The 21118-nt window shown below is 37.9% G+C and overlaps 1 protein-coding gene across 1 annotated transcript in view; it reads left to right on the top strand.

The window, feature by feature from the left end:
• LOC126475487 (fatty acid synthase-like) overlaps nucleotides 1-21118 on the top strand; it is a 412274-nt gene that overhangs the window by 375517 nt on the left and 15639 nt on the right. Inside the window, exons 32-34 of the mRNA XM_050103394.1 lie at nucleotides 3698-4224; nucleotides 6685-6921; nucleotides 9303-9545. Of these exons, the coding sequence (XP_049959351.1) occupies nucleotides 3698-4224; nucleotides 6685-6921; nucleotides 9303-9545 (1007 nt within the window). The remainder of the gene's footprint in view (nucleotides 1-3697; nucleotides 4225-6684; nucleotides 6922-9302; nucleotides 9546-21118) is intronic.

Below are 21118 nucleotides of genomic sequence, written 5' to 3'. Positions count from 1 at the left end.
AACCACCATCAAGATCAGTTTTCAACCCGATCATGCACAGCCACGAGCTTTTGAAGTGGAATGTTTTCTATGTGACGATGTTAAAATTGAACCACAGAACATAATTGGTATCCATCTCTGTATCACAAGCAGTGTTGTCTACGTTTTGTTAGTAAGTGACAAGGTGTGCAACAGAATCATGCGAACACATGCAAATGATCTTAAATTCAAACATTCTGATGGTCATATTGGAACAGTCTCCATTGATCACACGGGGCTTGGCCACTGTACGATACAAGTCTTCAAACTCCCGTTTGAAGTACCACCAGATGTAGTCACCACAGCTTTCCAGCCTTACGGCAGAGTGGTCAGCCACATGGCCAAAAAATGGACCACCTATACAATGTACCAGGTTTTTAACATGGTACAACAGATCAAAATTGAACTGTACCATCCTGTCTTGTCATCGGCGGATTTAGGGCGATTATTATGTATGATGGACAGCCATGCACTTGCTCTGGTTGTGGCCAAGAAGGACACGTCAGGCCGGATTGTCTCTGAAGGTGGCTTGCTCAGATCCCGACAGGTGAATCTATGACTCCTTCTATAGTGAAGACTTATCCTCTCAATTATGCCAGGATTGCACGCAGCCACCCTTTCCCATACCGACCACATTCATCTGATAGCCACTCCCGATAACGAGGCCATGATAGATTCTGCAATACCGGATCCAGCCACTACAATGGCGCCCCCTCCTGAGGACAATCACCGACCAACCTTGCAAGAAAGCACAGATGACAAGAAGGACATTGACCCATGGTGTCAACAGTGGCTTTTCTTCCAGGCACCGGAGCAGCTGAAGAGATCCACCCACATTCGGATACTGAAACACACGTCCATAAACAGTGTTCCCTGCAGAAACACAAGAGACGGCGACATGCTCCATCGGACGAATGCTTGCATCAAACGTCTGACATGGACTGTGTACAATCCGACGATGGAACCAGTGGTACAGAGGCCACAGTAACATCCCATCCAACAGATCGCCATGGTGATGGCTTCAGTCCCCCCCCACCCCACAGAACAGCAGGATCACATGCAGACAATCACTGTCGATTACCAGCTAGTAGCACTGAAGGAGTCTGTGCCGAGTGCTCCACCAACCACCAACAGCCTCCAACAGCCGATGATATCTCATGGCGACTGGGTGGACGACGGTGAGGAAAACTCCTTGACCATCATGTTGGACAACACACAAGGGAATTTGCCCCACCACTGATCACCCTTATCCACCAACAGTGTCAGCGATGAGACAACTTGACGTCATGTGCACACATCCCTTACAAGAGTTTGAGGGCAAACACGGGTGCTATAAACATCAACACTATATGGATGCGTGAAGTTATCCTTGCCTCTGGATATGCTGAATTCTGCTTCCATCAATATAGCCCTTCTCCAGGAGGTGTACATCGTCGACTTCCCAGGCATGTCCGGTTATGACGCTTGCATCTCTCCAGCTTCCCCCACAGGCAGCGGCGTCGCTGTACTTCTTTGGGAAGGGATAGTGGTGGACGATATCCTCTTTCTGCCTGGGGTGAGAGGAATGGCACTCACAGTACTGGGTGTCCACCTTATCAATACCTACGCACCTTCCAGGATGGACATACGTCACGAACATTCACAATACTTTGCAGAAGACATAGCCCCACTATTCCAAGGCCACCATGACCATCTGGTGTTTGGAAGTGACTACAATTGCGTACCAGCACCAGAGACCAACTCCCACGACATAAGCTGTTCTCGGAACTCGAGACACTAATCCGAGGCCTGCAGAGGGTGAATACTTGGGAACATATTTACAGCCACCGTGGTGAACCTGGATGACAAAAAAAAAAAAAAAAGAAAGAAAACATCCGGTGGAAGATGTAGTACCGGTTAATGGTGGTACAGATTACAACCTTAGATTTTATTTAATGGCTTCCTTAGCCTCACACTTTGCTGTGTTTCTTTTTGCTCTTTGCTGCAACTATCAATAATGTTTTCAGTTATGTGCGTCCCCAATTCAACACAACGAGTGCTCTTATAATTTTCAGTTACTTTCTGCTTAAAAAAAGAAATAATTAAATAAATAAAAAAACAAAAAAACAACTAATGAAATAAAAATAAATGGAAATAAACATCCAAAATGATAAAAACATTGCATTCCTTGTAACACATTCCCAGGAATGTGGGGGAGGAGACATTGTGACCAGGCCTCGGGTTGCGACCCCTGCCCACCTTGCCTCCGCCATCCCATGATCTAACCCATTTTCCATTCAAAAAATGAAAAAAATAAAAAAGTCCTGGAAGAGTCATATGTTTTTAAAAGTTTTACAGAAAATACTAAAATAGCATTAACAAGAACTTATTGTAGCAGTTGTTTTGATTGTGGTTTATATTACATGTAACTTCACATAAGTCCTAGTGTGAGAAATAGACAACAGAGAATAAGCGCATTTACTTTGTGAACAAGCAAATAAACATTTTTGGAAAGCATTGCTAATAGTGAAGATATCACCATACGCTCACAGTACAATGAAGTGTAGGATGGTGAGGTTATATGGAGAGATATAAGTCGTGTACAGCATGCAGGTGACACAAACATTTAGGCTGTGATGTTTGTGAGTGTAAACTAACGTTAGTGTCTGAAGCAGATTTACTTCATCTTTATGTAAGATGATGAAAGTGCAAAAGTTTAAACAATAAGGATCCTAGCTGTATAGTACAGAGATAAAAACATTGTTTCTAATAAGGTAAAATTGTGTGGTCACATTAACTGGAAAATATCTTGTTGGACAAGATGTTTGTGAACAGTGATTGCAAATGTAAGCACATGAAAAAGCAAGGGAAACACAATGATATTCTGTTTCTGATTGGTAACGTGAAGTTTTGTAATAGTGATTTGGTTTTCACATGAGAGGACTATTGAGTCATTTTACAAATAAGTTAAAATGTTCATTAAGGTTAGATTCAAACCAGCGACTTATGGACATAATCTTATAAAATTTGATGGTTTATCACTCTTAACAACTGACCTATCAAATAATTAAGGTACGGCTGGGTTAAATGACAATTTTCACTAGGCGTATAATTTTGTTGAATGACGCTATCCTTCAGTGTAACAGTGGGAGAACATATCTCAGAGGTAAGTTATTATTAACTTCACAGTACTACAAATTTTTAATTAAGTTTCTAAACTTGTGTGTCAACATGGTGGCAACTTGCTGGTACAGTGCAGCCCCATTTTACACATCTTCTCATTCTCTGTGAAACTCAAAAACACATTTCAGGAGTTTTTATAGATGTATTTGTACAGTGTGGTACTACACACCATTTGTAACACATTTTATGAAACGTAGATTGCAAAACAATGCATCATTGTGAGGTAGCATTATGACAGTAGGAGCAGCGAGCTAGCCAGTGATGTCACAGGCATCACATGACTCGAATTGAGTGTTTTAGGGGGCTTTCAAATTATTTGAATTTCATTTCTGTTTTTATAAAAGAATACTGAAATTTAAGAGGTAAAAAAGCACATTAGCAGAATAAAATGACATAATTAATCATTTAAGACTATTTCCAGATAATAGTCAAATATCCTATTCCATTCAGTGTTCTGAAAATGCATGTGAAATGTAAGATTAGGTAAAACTTTTCATATGTCTATTTTCAATTCCAGGACTACCTGACAGTAGCACCTTATCACCAGACATGACGTTAGAATCACTTGGCATGGACTCATTAATGCAAATAGAGATACGTCTCTGCATTGAGCAATATTATGGAAAATCCCTTAGTGCAGAGGAAGTTCGCACTCTCACTGTTCAGAATCTATTTGATTTTGACAGAGCATACACATCAGAACCAAGTGACAGAACAAGTCCCATTAGTGCAGCCGATGCACCAAAACAAATGGAGCATTTCCAAATGGAAAGGACAGAAGACAAACATTCGAATGCAGCTGAAAAGGAGTTTGTACTTTTGGACTTCAGTGCTTCTCCACTTGTTCCAGAAGAGACTCTGGTGATGCTTGCCAATGAAACTTGTTGTCAGGCAACACCCATGTTCTTTGTGCATCCAATCGATGGAACTTGCAGACTTTTACAAGAAACTGCACAGAGCATGAAGAGAACAGTCTATGGACTGCAACTTTCTTATGGATCACCACGCACAACACTTATAGAGCTTGCTACATTTTATGTCACAGTGAGTAAGATAGAAATAGCACACTTGTAAAAAATCTTATGTGATATATATATATATATATATATATAAATGACCAGCGTTTTTGTTTGGTAAGTCACATCATCTTTGTGTATATATATATATATATATATATATATATATATATATATATATATATATATATATATATATATATATATATATATATATAACAAAGATGATGTGACTCACCAAACATATATATATATATATATATATATATATATATATATATATAAACAAAGATGATGTGACTCACCAAACAAAAACGCTGGTCATTTTTTCAAATGTCTGCTTGTGTCTTTGTATGTACGGATGGATATGTGTGTGTGTATGCGCGAGTGTATACCTGTCCTTCTTTCCCCTAAGGTAAGTCTTTCCACTCCCGGGATTGGAATGACTCCTTACCCTCTCCCTTAAAACCCACATCCTTTCGTCTTTACCTCTCCTTCCACACACAAAATTTCAAGCTTTCGCAACCAACGGTTGCTTCATCAGGAAAGAGGGAAGGAGAGGGAAATACGAAAGGATGTGGGTTTTAAGGGATAGGGTAAGGAGTCATTCCAATCCCGGGAGCAGAAAGACTTACCTTAGGGGGAAAAAAGGACAGGTATACACTCGCACACACACACACACACACACACACACACACACACACACACACACAGACATATTTAAAGGCAAAGAGTTTGGTCAGAGATGTCAGTCGAGGCGGAAGTGCAGAGGCAAAGATGTTGTTGAATGACAGGTGAGGTATGAGAGGCGGCAACTTGAAATTAGCAGTCATTCAACAACATCTTTGCCTCTGCACTTCCGCCTCGACTGACATCTCTGCCCAAACTCTTTGCCTTTAAATATGTCTGCTTGTGTCTGTATATGTGTGGATGGATGTGTGTGTGTGTGTGTGTGTGTGTGTGTGTGTGTGTGTGTGTGTGTGTGTGAGTGAGTGAGTGTATACCTGTCCTTTTTTCCCCCTAAGGTAAGTCTTTCCACTTCCGGGATTGGAATGACTCCTTACCCTCTCCCTTAAAACCCACATCCTTTCGTCTTTCCCTCTCTTTCCCTCTTTTGTGATGAAGCAACCGTGGGTTGCGAAAGCTTGAAATTTGTGTGTGTGTGTGTTTTTTTTTTTTTTTTTTTTTTTTTAAATTGTGTCTATCTACCAGCACTTTCTCATTTGGTAAGTCACAACATCTTTGTTTTTTAATATATTTTTCCCATGTGGAATGTTTCTTTCTATTATATTCATATATAAACTAGAGGTACAAAATTTCAAATGTTTAATGCTGCTGATTGTCCTACTGTGTAATTTCAAAATAATTTAATGAATTTACTGACAAATTTAACAAATACATTAAAACAACACATATTTAATAATAGTGAGCCATAAGTCTGATGTTAGATTGGAAAGAGGGAACAGCACAGCTCGCAGAAGAGGTAATACAGGAAATAAGGCAGAAAAAAAGAGAAGCAAGAATAGGCAAAAGCTGGGGGGAAGAAGAGGTTGAGAGAACCAATTACTTGCGGGTTTCTGAAGTGCTGGTATTAGGAGGAAGATTCATACAACTTGACTGGCAAATCAAAAATCTCCCCCACCCCTTTTCTTTCCCTTTATCTCTCCCTCTCCCCTTCTCTCACCTCCCCCTCTTCCCCTCCCCATCTCCCTTTCTTTTACATCCTCACAACAGTGAGACCATTTGTGAGACACAAGTATTTAGCTGAACAAGGAGCAGAGTAGTAGCCAACTATAGTGCTGAAAATAAAAAAAAATCATTTGAAAAATCTATAAAAGTATATGACATAATTGTTGCCCAGTACTTACTTACAGGAGTTGAAATACAAGTACTGCTGATAGTCACGTATAAAAGTAAGTGACACTTTTCCTAGCTTTTGAAACTAGTAGTTCCTTTCCTAGGGAGAAGGAAGGGGTCCTCAGGACAGGAGAGACCTATCTGTTGTGAGGATGAGGGAGACAAAGATTTGACTTTTACCTCATCCTTGCAATAGATGGGTCCATCTCATCCTGGACCCTTCATTTTTAAGCTTCTATGACCTATCCTTCTCTCCCCCCTGAGGAAGGAACTGTCAGTTGTAAGAGCTAGGACAGTGCCATGTAGGTGCTAAATTACCTTCCAGTACATTGCTTATCACTAATTCTATCTGGCTCTTCACTTTAGTTAAGTTTGTATGTCAAGTGATACAAGCTGGAAAGAAAGATGTCAGAGAAATGGTAGAATCATTATGTGCCTTGAAGTCTTAGAGCACTAACATGAATGCAGGATTGAAACAGAGGACAAAGGTTTTTGGACTTAAAGAACATGGCAGTTCGCCTTCTGCAGACAAATGTTTTTTTTTTTCTTTTCTTTTCTATTTGAAACAAATAATATTTACAAATGAAATACAAATAAATAAAGCTCAGTTCCAATGTCTATCCTTTTGCAGCAAATGCGTGCAGTGCAAGCAACTGGTCCTTATATACTTCTTGGTTACTCTGCGGGCGTTGCCATTGGTATTGAAATGGCCAGGCAGTTGGAAGCATCTGAAGAAACAGTATTTCTGATTACACTAGATTTCTTACTGAATCCACTGGAAAATGGTTTTAAAACATTCTCGATTTTGGAAGTTGGTTTTCTGACACAAACAGTATCACACTTTGTTTCCAATCTTGATGAAGACAAGGTAAGTACAGATATGTGGATTTAATAACTATTGAGTTCAAGGCATGTGAGAACAAATAAAATTATAATATGATTTAATAACAAAACAGAATAAAATTATAGTCTTAAGCATTGATTAATCAATTGTTATTAAAAGAGAATTCAAGAAAGGAAGAGATAAGGAAATACATGGGCCTCTTGACAGACCAAATTTAAAATTAGAATATTGGGAAATGAGATTACAACAAAGACAAATATATTAGCAATGAAATGTCAACAATGACAATCACTTACGAAAATATTTTGTCAGTTGCCAATAAAGTGAATTACAGGCAGTTAAACAAGAGATTATTTTTATTTTATTTATGGATCTTCCTTTCCTTTACTACTCACGTTTCTGATTCACACAACATGTGTACAGGAGCTTTGATTGCTTTTATGTGGTACAATCTTGTTCCATTATAGGCTTCTTACTCTCTGCAGGAATCCATGTGCTTGCTTTCCCCTTTGACTAATCTTCTTATCATTCCTTGGACTGTCTTTTATTATACTCACCAGGTACTTGAAACTTTCCACTTTCTTCTAGTACTTGTCCTCTGGTGCTTATATCAATTGCTACTCTCATCTTACTCCTTATTGTCACCATTACTTCACATGTCTTTGCACTGAATTTCAACCCATACTGTCCCAATACTTTCCTCCCATACGTTTAGCCTTTTTTTATGACTGTTTTTTCTGCATTCTTTTTCTGCTTCTTCCACCATCATTATACTGAACTTTCCCCATTCCTCCTCTACTGACAGTATTGTATCTCTTGTTACATTTTTCTTTACTATCTTCTGAAATAATTCTTCCTTGCTTTTCTGTTCTTTGAAATTCCACATTTGTAATCTTTCCTGTCTTTATGCTACCTTTTCCTCTCTAATCCCTCTACCTAGTAGAAGGTGGTGACTGCTATTGATGGTTTCACAATGTATTATCTTCAGACCTGTTATTGGTCTTATTGTCTCCTGGTCATGCATGACGTTTTTCTATCATAGGTTACATCTGAATTAAAATTAGTATCTGATGATTTAACTGCTGCAATAAATTACAGATGATATTGTAGATTTAATGAACAAATATGAAGATTTAATAGAACCACCCAGATAATGTACAAACAATGAAACAGCAGTTTGTTTTACAATTTAGAGTAGTTTTAAATGCAAGAAAAGTGGACAAGTAACTCAAAAAGACAGTAAGGGGAATGTTGATAAATGGTTGATATGATAGCTTCAAGTTCTGGACTGGGGAAGTACTGAAGAGCAATAAAGGACTCACTCTATTAGAAGCTGCAAGTCAACATACAGCTCTGGATGCTCTTTATTCTTGGAGCTCATTAAGTTGTTAAGTAAAAGTGTCCTTTGCTTAGCTCAGAAGTATTTATGTTCTAGTGAATGCTTTCTTAATGTTATGGGCTACTCTAAGCTCATTTTAATCATTTACAATTTAAGGCCATTTGCTAGGTGTTTGTTGTTCTCAAGTGCTTCCAAAAAAATTGAGCTTTGCTCTTTGTTTGCCAAATGGGTGACCTTTTTTGCTGTGAACTCCCCTCAGTACATCGTCAGGAAATAAATATTGTATGAGGGATATTGAGAATGAGAATGACATGATCGCCACAGTGTATGCATGTGTCTGTACCCAGCATGCTTTCCAGACATTTAGATGCCAAATGCAGCTAGCTGTTTCATCTGCCTATGTGCTGAGCTGTAGATGTTTATAATGTTGAAGGAAATTGAGTTGCCAGGGTGATTGTGAGATATGTTCTGTAATTTTATTATTGAGTGCAAGAAACTCCATTGTGCCATACAAAACAAGCCATGTGACATGACCACCTGTCTTCTGGTAGGATGCTCCTGCATGACAGAGCAAGGCCACACCTTTCTGCAAAACTGCACAAACACAAGGTCTGAGCATGTCTCTTGGTAGTAAAAATTGGATCATGCACCTTACAATTCAGACCTGGCACCTAGTAATTTTAACTTGTTTCTGTACCTAAAGGAATTCCTTGGTGGTCAGTGGTTCAGAAATGATGAAGAAGTGAAAATTCCAGACATGGATTGGGTTTCTTTACTCAAGGCAGATTTCTCAGATACTGAATTTAAAAACCTTGATGAGCAGTATGACAAATGCTTGAACAACAAAGCGAATTATGTAGAAATTTAGATAAGTCTGTAGAATGCAGAAAAAATATATTTAATTGATATTTACAGTATTTTTCTTCTTATGAGAAAATGAATCTTAGTTTTTTAAAAAATATCCTTTGTAAAACATCCACAATTTCTTTTTTCATTCATAAGTAAGAAATTGTTATAGCTGGCAACAAGACAAAATATTTAATTAGGACTTAACTTTTTGTTATAGCTCAAATCAAAACTATTTGCTCTGCCTGACTGGTGTGCACGGCTTGAGTACTGTCTTCACCTTGTTGGCCCACACCATCCCAAAGACCTTCAAGCAGCTCTTCAGAACTGTCACTGGCTTCTAAAAGCCATTATTGAATACAGTATTCCATCTGACAAAGTACTAAGATCACCTCTCCTGCTCATAGCAGCAACTGATGGGATCATTAAGCACAGAATAAACAAACGGTATAATTTTCAAAAGGTAGGCTCAAATTTTTAATTACAATGGTTGTTAAATAACATTAAGTAAATGAAATTTGTAAATTGTAAGTGTCCTCAGCTGGTAACTAATTTTGAACTGAAACATGAGATTGCATTCCTATATTTCTTGTCTTGCTGTGAAACCTCATATATTCTATATTTTTCTGCAAGCTGCTGAAGTAGTGCCAAATGGAAATGCTTACATCAGTTACATAATTTCTTAATACGTATTTATTTTTACTTTCAAGACTTTCTACAAAAATATATCAATTTGTTTTAAAAGTATTAAGAAGAAAATGAAAATTTAAGTTTATTAAAAATTGAATATGTGTTTTAACAACTGTTTCCTCTATTGTCTTAACATGTATCATAATTCATTTGACCTCAAGTGTAGCACTGTTGTGATAAAAATTGTCCTATTCAATTCTACATACTGCAGATGGGAAAGTTTGGGTTGTGGATAATTTTCCAGATGAAATAGAGGAAGTAGTTGCTAAGCATCAACACATATCTGTTTATACTGAAAATTTAATGAATACGTAAATCTAAGTAAGGATAGCACTCACCATATAGACAGATTTAGTTAGTGCAACCTGTCTGGATGCTGGGTACCAAAAATACTGATTGGAGGACATAATATTTTTTGTTATTTTCAAAAATATATTCTGGACTAAAGTGTGCTAGTGGTGAAGCGGGTAGCCTACAGCATATGTAGTCATAAATGGCAATAATATTAAGTTGTTGCATAAGTTCATAGTAATTCTGTTTTGCATATTGGTATTTCAGTTGGTATTGGTTTATTTATAGATTGTCATTTTTTACTTGTGGTTCATTGTTGCTATTTGAACTTTGACATTTGGAGATAGTAAGTAGAGCTGTGGATGCTAGAGAATGGAGTGCTAAGTGGAGAAATTGGAACATTTCTGAAATATTCCTCTGTTAGAGCTCAATAGAGGGATGACAACAGAGGAGGCAGCCAGAAGCATTTGCACCGTGCATGTCAAGAAAATGGTTTTGACATTATTGACTCTCCACATTCAAGAGCACCTTCAGGATTTGAAGAAGATTGTTTAAACACATTAATCCACAATGATGCATGTCATTGCACTAGCAAACTGATGAACTGTGATCTTTCTATGATTGTGCAACATTTTCATGCAGTGGGTAAGGCATAAAAACTGGGTGTACGGGTAAGACAGACAAAAAACAATATACAGGCGTTGGATTGGGAAGTGATTCCTCACCCACCTTATTCACCTAATTTAGTGCCACAGGTTTTCACCTTTTCTGCTCTTTATTGAACAATCTTTAAGGAAATTCCTTTCTGGATGAAAATGTGCTCTGAACATAGCTCAACGAGTTCTTCATCACAAAACCATGTCATTGCTACAGTCACGGAATCAAAAAGTTACCCCAGTGTTGGCAGTCTGTTGTAAATAGTGAAGGAGAATAAATTATTGATGACTAAAATCTCTGTAGTATTTATTAAACTTATGGAAAAACTCTACAAACTGATGCACCAACCTAGATTTGTACCCAACATACTCGCTATTGAAGAAGAAATTTAAAACATAAATAACTTGTAAAATGCAAAGCAACAATTACTGAACTTCTTGCTTAGGGATAGATTGTCAGTGACGATCTCTGCAGTGCAGTAATTCACAAAATGCGTTATGGTTTTTTTTTTTTTTTTTTTTTTTTTTTTTTTTTTTTTTTTTTTTTTTTTTTTAGTGCAATGACAGGAAATACTGTTTTCCAGTATTTACTTCATATTGTATTGAGCCAAGAAATAATGCTGGACTTGTCAGAGAAAAGTTTGCTATTTGTGTGGAGACCAGTGCAATTAAAAAAAAAAGTAAATGACAGACATTACATTACATACACACTTAAATTAATTAGATGATAATATGTAGAGAGCAGATTTTTATGTGCTAAAAAACTTTAAAATATGTAGGAAAAATATAAAAAATATGCATAAAAATGCAAAATTATTTAGTTTCAGTATTACAAAACTTTAAACACTCATATTAAAAAATCAATCACCAGTCATGCTGATGCAATGGAGGATTGAAACAACTCACCGTGACAGTGAGGCACAAAAGTTTTCTCCAAGTATCCAACCACAAACCAATGTCACTTGTCTCAAAATAATGTATGATACTGGGAAAGCATATTCCAACAACACATGATGATAGTATTGCATAATTCATCAAAGGAATGTCACTGACATACACATTTCCAATTTCACCAAACTCTACTTTCCTTTCCAAAATCATGGTTATTTTACACACACTATGATATCCACAATTTTTCTTAGCGTACCTTGAAATTCTAGCTTCCAGTTTTGGACTTTTGATTGAATTAATGTTTTTCTCAGTGTCATTCACTTCTTTAAATGCCTCAGTTAATGAGTTGATTGATGTTTCTAATTTTTTGATAAAGTGAATCAAAAAACTTGAATTTGCAGATATGTAAAACAATTCATTTTTTAGTGAATATCATTGAGTATGTTAGGAAGGATTTCAATTGAAGAAGCATCATCCTTATTTAGTTCATCAGTCACTTGTTTAAAACTTTCAAAATTGTTTGAATAATATGCTGCTGCTTCCAACTATGTCCCCCAACAACTGACTATGAGTCCAGGTGAAAGAGCAAGATCTGGATTTTTGGCTCTGACCAAATCAATTCTTGCTGGCACTTTCACAAACACCTTTTTGCCATCTGAGACCAATTTTTCCATGTTAGAATACAATGTACATATCTGCTTACATACTCTGTGTAAACCATGTACTATACAAGTTAAGTATATCAAGTTTGGGAAACTTACAGAAATACCTATGGCTTCCTTCTTCATATATTGAGCAGCATCTATATGTAAAACACCATCAAATTTCACCCCATTCAGCCATAACTGCAGAGATTTCATTGAATAAGCAAGCTATTGTTCCATAATTCAATGCTGATATTTCTTTATATGCTAACAGAAAACATCACTTGAAAACTATCTCATCATTTTGTAGCACACCTACCACTACACTTGCCACTTGTCCACCCCCCTCCCCTCCCCCCCTGATTCTGCTGTGCTCTGATCTTTTTTAGGATCTCATCATGACATGCAGGCTCATACACATTTCATAATGTTGATTCTTCTGGTGCTTTGGAATGCATATACTTTGCAAGAAAATTTGTGAGCACTACACTTCTGTTTATATAATGGATTTTCACACAAAGAAAATGTTCCACAAATTTGCATAACATTCAGAACTTTTTGAAACTACAAGAACTTGTCTATAAATTGTACATTAAGTGGCCATTATGTTTTTATTTATTTATTTTTTTTTTTTTTTTTTTTTTTTTTTTTTTTGTGGTTTTAGGGCGCACAACTTCAATGGTCATTAGCGCCCTGACTACTCTAAGAATACACCGCGAGGCACAAGTTGACCACAACAACTAAAAGGGAAAACACGATAAAAGACAGACTGACAGGCATAGGATTAAAAAACAGCATCATCAAATGTCCTTAGCGAGGTTTGTTAAATTGATAAAACGAAGAACACGAGCAGCTGCTCGTGGGTCATCCGCTAAAATGGCATCGAAAGTATTTGGCAGGTTAAGATCAAGGCGCAGTGTGTTAAGATCTGGACAGGACATTAAAATGTGTCTAACCGTCAGCAAGTGCCCACATGGGCAGAACGGCGCCGGCGCAGCCGTCAGCAGATGGCGATGGCTGAACCGGCAGTGTCCAATTCTTAACCGGACTAAAACGACCTCCTCCCGCCGAGAAGGGCGTGAGGAGGACGTCCAAGCCACGGGAAGAGGTTTTAAGGCCCGAAGCTTGTTGTCGGTAAGTGCAGCCCAATCGGCATGCCACAGAGATAAGATGCGCCGACAAATCACCCTGCTAAAATCGGACGAAGGGACGCAACAAAAAGCTGTCCGAGGCTGGAGGACCGCAGCCTTGGCCGCGGCATCTGCAGCTTCGTTCCCAGGGATACCGACATGGCCAGGAACCCACATAAAGCTAACTGGAGAACCGACGTCCACCAGCTGCTGAAGAGAGCGTTGGATCCGGTGTACGAAAGGGTGAACCGGGTACGGATCACTGAGGCTCTGGATGGCGCTCAGGGAATCTGAGCAGATGACATAAGCAGAATGTCGGTGGCGGCAGATGTAAAGAACAGCCTGGGGCCATTATGTGTTAACTACCTGCTAAATACTGCAAGTCTTGAGATGACTAATCTGCATTTTTTACATAATAGAGTTCTAGAATCACTTATGAACTGCGACTGACAATCTGGCAATAAATGTTCAGATAAAACAATTATACGTGTCAGTCATTCTTTTTACTTCATCTCATGATGCATTTCAAGAGTACACACACTCATCTTCAGTGGAATATTGATGTTGTGTTGCATATTTGTTAGCTGTATCCAGTCAGTTGCCTATTGTGGTTTCATTTGCTACAAAAACATATAACAAGCATTTGTCAGTGTAATATGGCAGTAAGATTAGAAATTTTAAACAACTGAGAAGTTAAGTCACAGACAGGCACCTCAGCCTCCAGAGACAGTAGTGTGTGTGTGTGTGTGTGTGTGTGTGTGTGTGTGTGTGTGTGTGTGTGTGTGTGTGTGTGTGTGATTTTGCCTAACACCTTTACTACCATGCCATAACCCAATGTTATTTTCCTTTGTTAAAATTTTAAATAGGGTTGGATTTACATACAGTACGTTCCAGTGCACAGAACCCTGTAGATCATCATAAAAATACGGTTTTAACTTAATTTTTTCTCACAGAACATGAACCAAAAACAAAACAAAACCAAAGATTATACTGATGTAACAGATGTACAGATGATACTGTCTTGCTCAGAGATCATTCATTACTATCTTACATTGTTTATCATGTTGTGTTGTGGTCTTCAGTCCTGAGACTGGTTTGATGCAGCTCTCCATGCTACTGTATCCTGTGCAAGCTTCTTCATCTCCCAGTACTTACTGCAACCTACATCCTTCTGAATCTGTTTAGTGTATTCATCTCTTGGTCTCCCTCTACGATTTTTTCCCTCCATGCTTCCCTCCAATACTAAATTGGTGATCCCTTGATGCCTCAGAACATGTCCTGCCAACCTATCCCTTCTTCTAGTCAAGTTGTGCCACAAACTTCTTTTCTCCCTAATCCTATTCAATACCTCCTCATTAGTTATATGATCTACCCATCTAATCTTCAGCATTCTTCTGTAGCACCACATTTCAAAAGCTTCTATTCTCTTCTTGTCCAAACTAGTTATCGTCCATGTTTCACTTCCATACGTGGCTACGCTCCATACAAATACTTTCAGAAACGACTTTCTGACACTTAAATCTATACCCAATGTTAACAAATTTCTCTTCTTCAGAAACGCTTTCCTTGCCATTGCCAGTCTACATTTGATATTCTCTCTACTTTGACCATCATCAGTTATTTTGCTCCCCAAATAGCAAAACTCCTTTACTACTTTAAGTGTCTCATTTCATAATCTAATTCCCTTAGCATCACCCGACTTAATTCGACTACATTCCGTTATCCTCATTTTGCTCTTGTTGATGTTCATCTTAAATCCTCCCTTTAAGACACTGTCCATTCCGTTCAACTGCTCTTCCAAGTCCTTTGCTGTCTCTAACAGAATTACAATGTCATCGGCGAACCTTAAAGTTTTTATTTCTTCTCCATGGATTTTAATACCGACTTCGAATTTTTCTTTTGTTTCCTTCACTGCTTGCTCCATATACAGATTGAATAACATCAGGGATAGGCTACAACCCTGTCTCACTCCCTTCCCAACCACTGCTTCCCTTTCGTGTCCCTCAACTCTTATAACTGCCATCTGGTTTCTGTACAAATTGTAAATAGCCTTTTGCTCCCAGTATTTTACCCCTGCCACCTTCAGAATTTGAAAGAGAGTATTCCAGTCAACATTGTCAAAAGATTTCTCTAAGTCTACAAATGCTATAAATGTAGGTTTGCCTTTCCTTAATCTAGCTTCTAAGATAAGTCCTACGACTTATTTGCCTCACATGTTCCAACATTTCTACGGAATCCAAACTGATCTTCCCCGAAGTCAGCTTCTACCAATTTTTCCATTCGTCTGTACAGAATATGCATTAATATTTTGCAGCCGTGACTTATTAAACTGATTGTTCGGTAATTTTCACATCTGTCAGCACCTGCTTTCTTTGGGATCAGAATTATTATATTCATCTTGAAGTCTGAGGGTATTTCGCCTGTCTCATACATCTTGCTCACCAGATGGTAGAGTTTTGTCAGGACTGGCACTCCCAAGGCCATCAGTAGTTCTAATGGAATGTTGTCTACTCCCGGGGCCTTGTTTCGACTCAGGTCTTTCAGTGCTCTGTCAAACTCTTCACGCAGTATCGTATCTCCCATTTCATCTTCATCTACATCCTCTTCCATTTCCATAATATTGTCCTCAAGTACATTGCCCTTGTATAGGCCCTCTATATACTCCCTCCACCTTTCTGCTTTCCCTTCTTTGCTTAGAACTGGGTTTCCATCTGAGCTCTTGATATTCATACAAGTGGTTCTCTTTTCTCCAAAGGTCTCTTTAATTTTCCTGTAGGCAGTATGTATCTTACCCCTAGTGAAATAAGCCTCTACATCCTTACATTTGTTCTCTAGCCATCCCTGCTTAGCCATTTTGCACTTCCTGTCGATCTCATTTTTGAGACATTTGTATTCCTTTTTGCCTGCTTCATTTACTGCATTTTTATATTTTCTCCTTTCATCAATTAAATTCAGTATTTCTTCTGTTACCCAAGGATTTCTACTATCCCTCGTCTTTTTATCTACTAGGTCCTCTGCTGCCTTCACTACTTCATCTCTCAAAGCTACCCATTCTTCTTCTACTGTATTTCTTTCCCCCATTCCTGTCAATTGTTCCCTTATGCTCTCCCTGAAACTCTGTACAACCTCTGGTTTAGTCAGTTTATCCAGGTCCCATCTCCTTAAATTCCCACCTTTTTGCAGTTTCTTCAGTTTTAATCTACAGTTCATAACCAATAGATTGTGATCAGAGTCCACATCTGCCCCTGGAAATGTCATACAATTTAAAACCTGGTTCCTAAATCTCTGTCTTACCATTATGTAATCTATCTGAAACCTGTCAGTATCTCCAGGCTTCTTCCATGTGTACAACCTTCTTTTATGATTCTTGAACCAAGTGCTAGCTATGATTAAGTTGTGCTCTGTGCAAAATTCTATCAGGCAGCTTCCTCTTTCATTTCTTAGCCCCAATCCATATTCACCTACTACATTTCCTTCTCTCCCTTTTTCTACTACCGAATTCCAGTTACCCATGACTATTAAATTTTCGTCTCCCTTCACTATCTGAATAATTTCTTTTATTTCATCATACATTTCTTCAATTTGTTCGTCATCTGCAGAGCTAGTTGGTATACAAACTTGTACTACTGTAGTAGGCGTGGGCTTCATGTCTATCTTGGCCACAATAATGCGTTCACTATGCTGTTTGTAGTAGCTTACCCGCACTCCTATTTTTTTATTCATTACTAAACCAACTCCTGCATTACCCCTATTAGATTTTGTATTTATAACTCTGTATTCACCTGACCAGAAGTCTTGTTCCTCCTGCCACTGAACTTCACTAATTCCCACTATATCTAACTTTAACCTATCCATTTCCCTTTTTAAATTTTCTAACCTACCTGCCCCGATTAAGGGATCTGACATTCCACGCTCCGATCCGTAGAACGTCAGTTTTCTTTCTCCTGATAACGATTACAAGGCCAGATCAGTCAATCGTCCAGACTGTTGACCCTGCAACTACTGAAAAGACTGCTGCCCCTCTTCAGGAACCACACATTTGTCTGACCTCTCAACAGATACCCCTCCGTTGTGGTTGCACCTACGGTACGGCCATCTGTATCGCTGATGCACGCAAGCCTCCCCACCAACAGCAAGGTCCATGGTTCTTGGGGGGAATCAAATCATAAATTACCATAAATTTATTTATTTATTTAGTGCCCGTATTATCACATTCAAGAAAGGACTTATCAAAGAGCAGAACAGTATAAAATATTACATATTTACAGCATGGACAAAATCTTATAATTTGTATCAACACATCTTTATAACAAAAATATTATTCTGCTTAATTAGATTATAAAATTATATATGTACATATAGATAGAATAAAAGCTAGCAAAACTCCTGGATTGATTTTACTAAAACTATTAAATTCCAATACTTTAGTTAACTAGGCATAGTAACATATGGCACAAAACAACTATAAAGTTGTTTAATTCTTTACACCAACCTGTTAAAAGTATTACCATTTGCAAATACATAACAGGAAAGAAACAAATAAAAATAAAATAAAAAATAAAAATATAAAACTTGCAAATTTAATATTAACATAGTTTAATTCTTATTATTTTTGTACAGTGCTTTGGGAATTATCTTTTAGTGAGGTCTCTCAGGAATTTAGGAAGTGAAGGAGTTGTATTGCATTGTCTAATATATCTGCGAAGCTCTGAAAGAAGCTAGTTGCCACTGTCTGAGCTTTTTCATTTAGTGTGTTCTGTTCATGTTTTCTGCTGTAAATGAAAATTTCCAGATCTTCATAAAAATTGAGTTTGTGGCCTTTGTTTATTTTATGAAGTTTCTATTGTGAATGAAAATTTCCAGTTCTTCACAAACATAAACAAAAGCCTCAAACTGAGACTTTATGAACGATTGGAAATTTTCATTCACAATAGAAAACATGGACAGAACACACTAAATCAAAAGCTGAGGTAATGGCAGTGAGCTTCTTTAAGAGCTTCACAGATGTACTAGATGATGCATGATAACTCTTCCCGCTTTTTACTTCCTGAGTGACCTTAACAAAAGATAATACCCAAAGCACTGTACAGAAACAGTAAGAATTAGACTGTGTTGATACTAAATCTGTATGTTTTATACTTTTTGTTTATAATTTTATTTTTATTTGTGTCTTTACTGTCATGTATTTGCACTAATATTACTTTTAACAAGTTATTGTAAAGAATGAAACAATTTTATAATTGTTAAAGTTCACCCACATGCAACAACCTGTCTGCACAAATGTCTGTGCACATCACATCAGTGTAGAAAGATCATTGTGTGTGGACAGGAGATTTGCACAGAGGTGAGACGTGTGTAAACCTGAAAATTGGAGTTGGAGGTTTGAGTGAAACTGCTCAAATCTGTGGGTTCAAATCACATTTGTGCAGACACATTCACCTGTTTGTTCACTCAGGTATTTTTGTCAGTATCTTCAGTGTGAATTTTAAAATGTCAGATGCACATCAGTGATCTAGGTAGTTCACTGCTGAATTTATAGAAATATATAGGCCTCATACACTGAGAAGCCAAAACATTATGACCACTGCCTACTGCAATGTTGGATGCTGCCTGGTGGTGTTGCAGGCATATGACGCAGTAACAAAAGTATGTAAGCGGAACAGACAGGAATGGAGGATCACCCTAGAGAAGATATGCACTGCAAATGGGGAAATCCATTAAGATAAGCAATTTTGTTAAAGGGCAGATTGTTATTGTGCAGAGCCTGTCTATGAGTATCTTGAAAATTGCAAAACTAGTCAAATGTTCATGTGCTACTGTCATGAGCTTCTACGGAAAAAGGTAGAAGAACAGTGAAACTACCACTAGGAACTTAATTACTGGGTGTCCATGACTCTTCACAGAATGTGGGGTTCAGAGGCATGCCTGCTCTGTAAAGTAGGATGGATGGTGATCTGTGGCATCTCTGCCAATACAGCACAATACTGGTGCATGCATAAGTGTTCTGTATTCATTGCACATTTTTGAACATGGAGCTCCACAGCAAACAACTCCTACATGTTAACATGTTGACATTGTCAGTTGCAATTTCAGTGGGCATGTGACCATTGGGATTCGACCGTCAGTCGGTGTAAACATTTTGGTTCTTCGGGTGAATCACATTTTTGCTACATCAGGTAGATGATTGACTCCACAAATGCTGTTATCCAGATGAAAGGGGGCTTGAAACATGCAGCATGTCATGGACACAGGCTGGTGACATCAGTATTATGCTAGGGGAGACATTCTCTTGTGCTTGCATGGGACCTGTTGTAGCAGTTGAATACAGGTTGACAGCTGCAAACCACCTGCAGTGTTTCATGCTTGATGTCTTCCCTGTTGGTGATGTCATCTTTCTATAGTATAATTGTCCATGTCTTGGAGCCAGAACCATGCTACTGCGGTTTGAGGAGCCTTGATGTTTCAGTGATCAAAATCACCTGATGTAAATCCTATGGAATCCATTTGGGTTGCTATCGGGTGCCATTACCACATAAGCAATTCAGCAGTGCGTTATTTAGGTGAATTACATGACCTGTCCATAGATGTCTAATGTAACACACCTCCACAAACCTCCAATAAACTGTTGCATCCCTGATATGCAGAAGCAGTGATGTATTTTGTTCCAAAGATGGGCAAACAAACTTAAGTAGGTGGTCATAATGTTTTGGCTCATCAGTGTACAGGTTTATGGAAAATTAAAAGTAGGGAATACAATAATTGGGATAAGAAGGCAACTGCTTATAACTCTTTAAGACAGAAATTATGAGTGGTTGACCCTATACAGAGAAATGATACATAATTTAAAAAATCATTGTGGACTGTTTACCACAAAGAGCTAAGCAAAGTGACAAAATGTATTCATTCTGGTGCTAGGGGATTGCTAGCATACTTTCACTCAGTACTGTCATATGCCATAATCTAATGTGAGTTGTGACATCTTGGAACAGTACCTTCAGGGACACAGTTACTACTACATTTCTTTTACTTCCTAATATAATTTAAGGTTTAAATGATGCAACCATTTTAACCACTGAAGGCTGCTAGTTTTATTCCTTTAATACAAAATGCATCCAAATGTGACACACACAACACCAATATCATACATCTGATAATGGCCTAGGGCTGAAACTGGCCAGTAATGTAATTTTTATGAATGGTGCACTAAAGGAATAAAACTGACAGCCAGCAGTGGTTAACATGGTTCCATCATTTAGATGTACATCGAGGCTGTGGACCTGTACGTGAAGAAAAAATAATTTGTGTTTCATACCAAGAGTGATTTAAAGATGAACAACAGAATTCACTGCCACAATACTACAAGTGAAACTTTCCAGATTTTTGTGAATCCCTGTCTAGAGTTCAGAATGAAATTTTATATTCTGGTGCAAAAGTTGCTGATAGTCTTCAGGCAGGAAATTGAAAATCTGGACTTAGAAACAAACTCAGCTATAGTTCATTGGCCACACGTGTAACTTCTAAGAATTTAGTGTGTCTCAAACTGTAAAAATTTGATCTGTAACATGTCAGAACTGAGGTACAGTACCTTACATACATTCATGAAATCATCCTTCAGAATACCTCACTTATGTTGGGTATAATTTCACTCAATGCTTGTTTCGAAATTGCAGTAGCAAATTCTAGATTCTTGTAGCTCCTATTTCCAGGAATCTTAATGTCACTATCAATCACTCA

The sequence above is a fragment of the Schistocerca serialis genome, chromosome 4, assembly GCF_023864345.2.
Source record: "Schistocerca serialis cubense isolate TAMUIC-IGC-003099 chromosome 4, iqSchSeri2.2, whole genome shotgun sequence".
In the NCBI taxonomy this organism is placed as follows: Eukaryota; Metazoa; Arthropoda; class Insecta; order Orthoptera; family Acrididae; genus Schistocerca; species Schistocerca serialis.
This window is presented reverse-complemented; position numbering and strand designations above follow the sequence as displayed.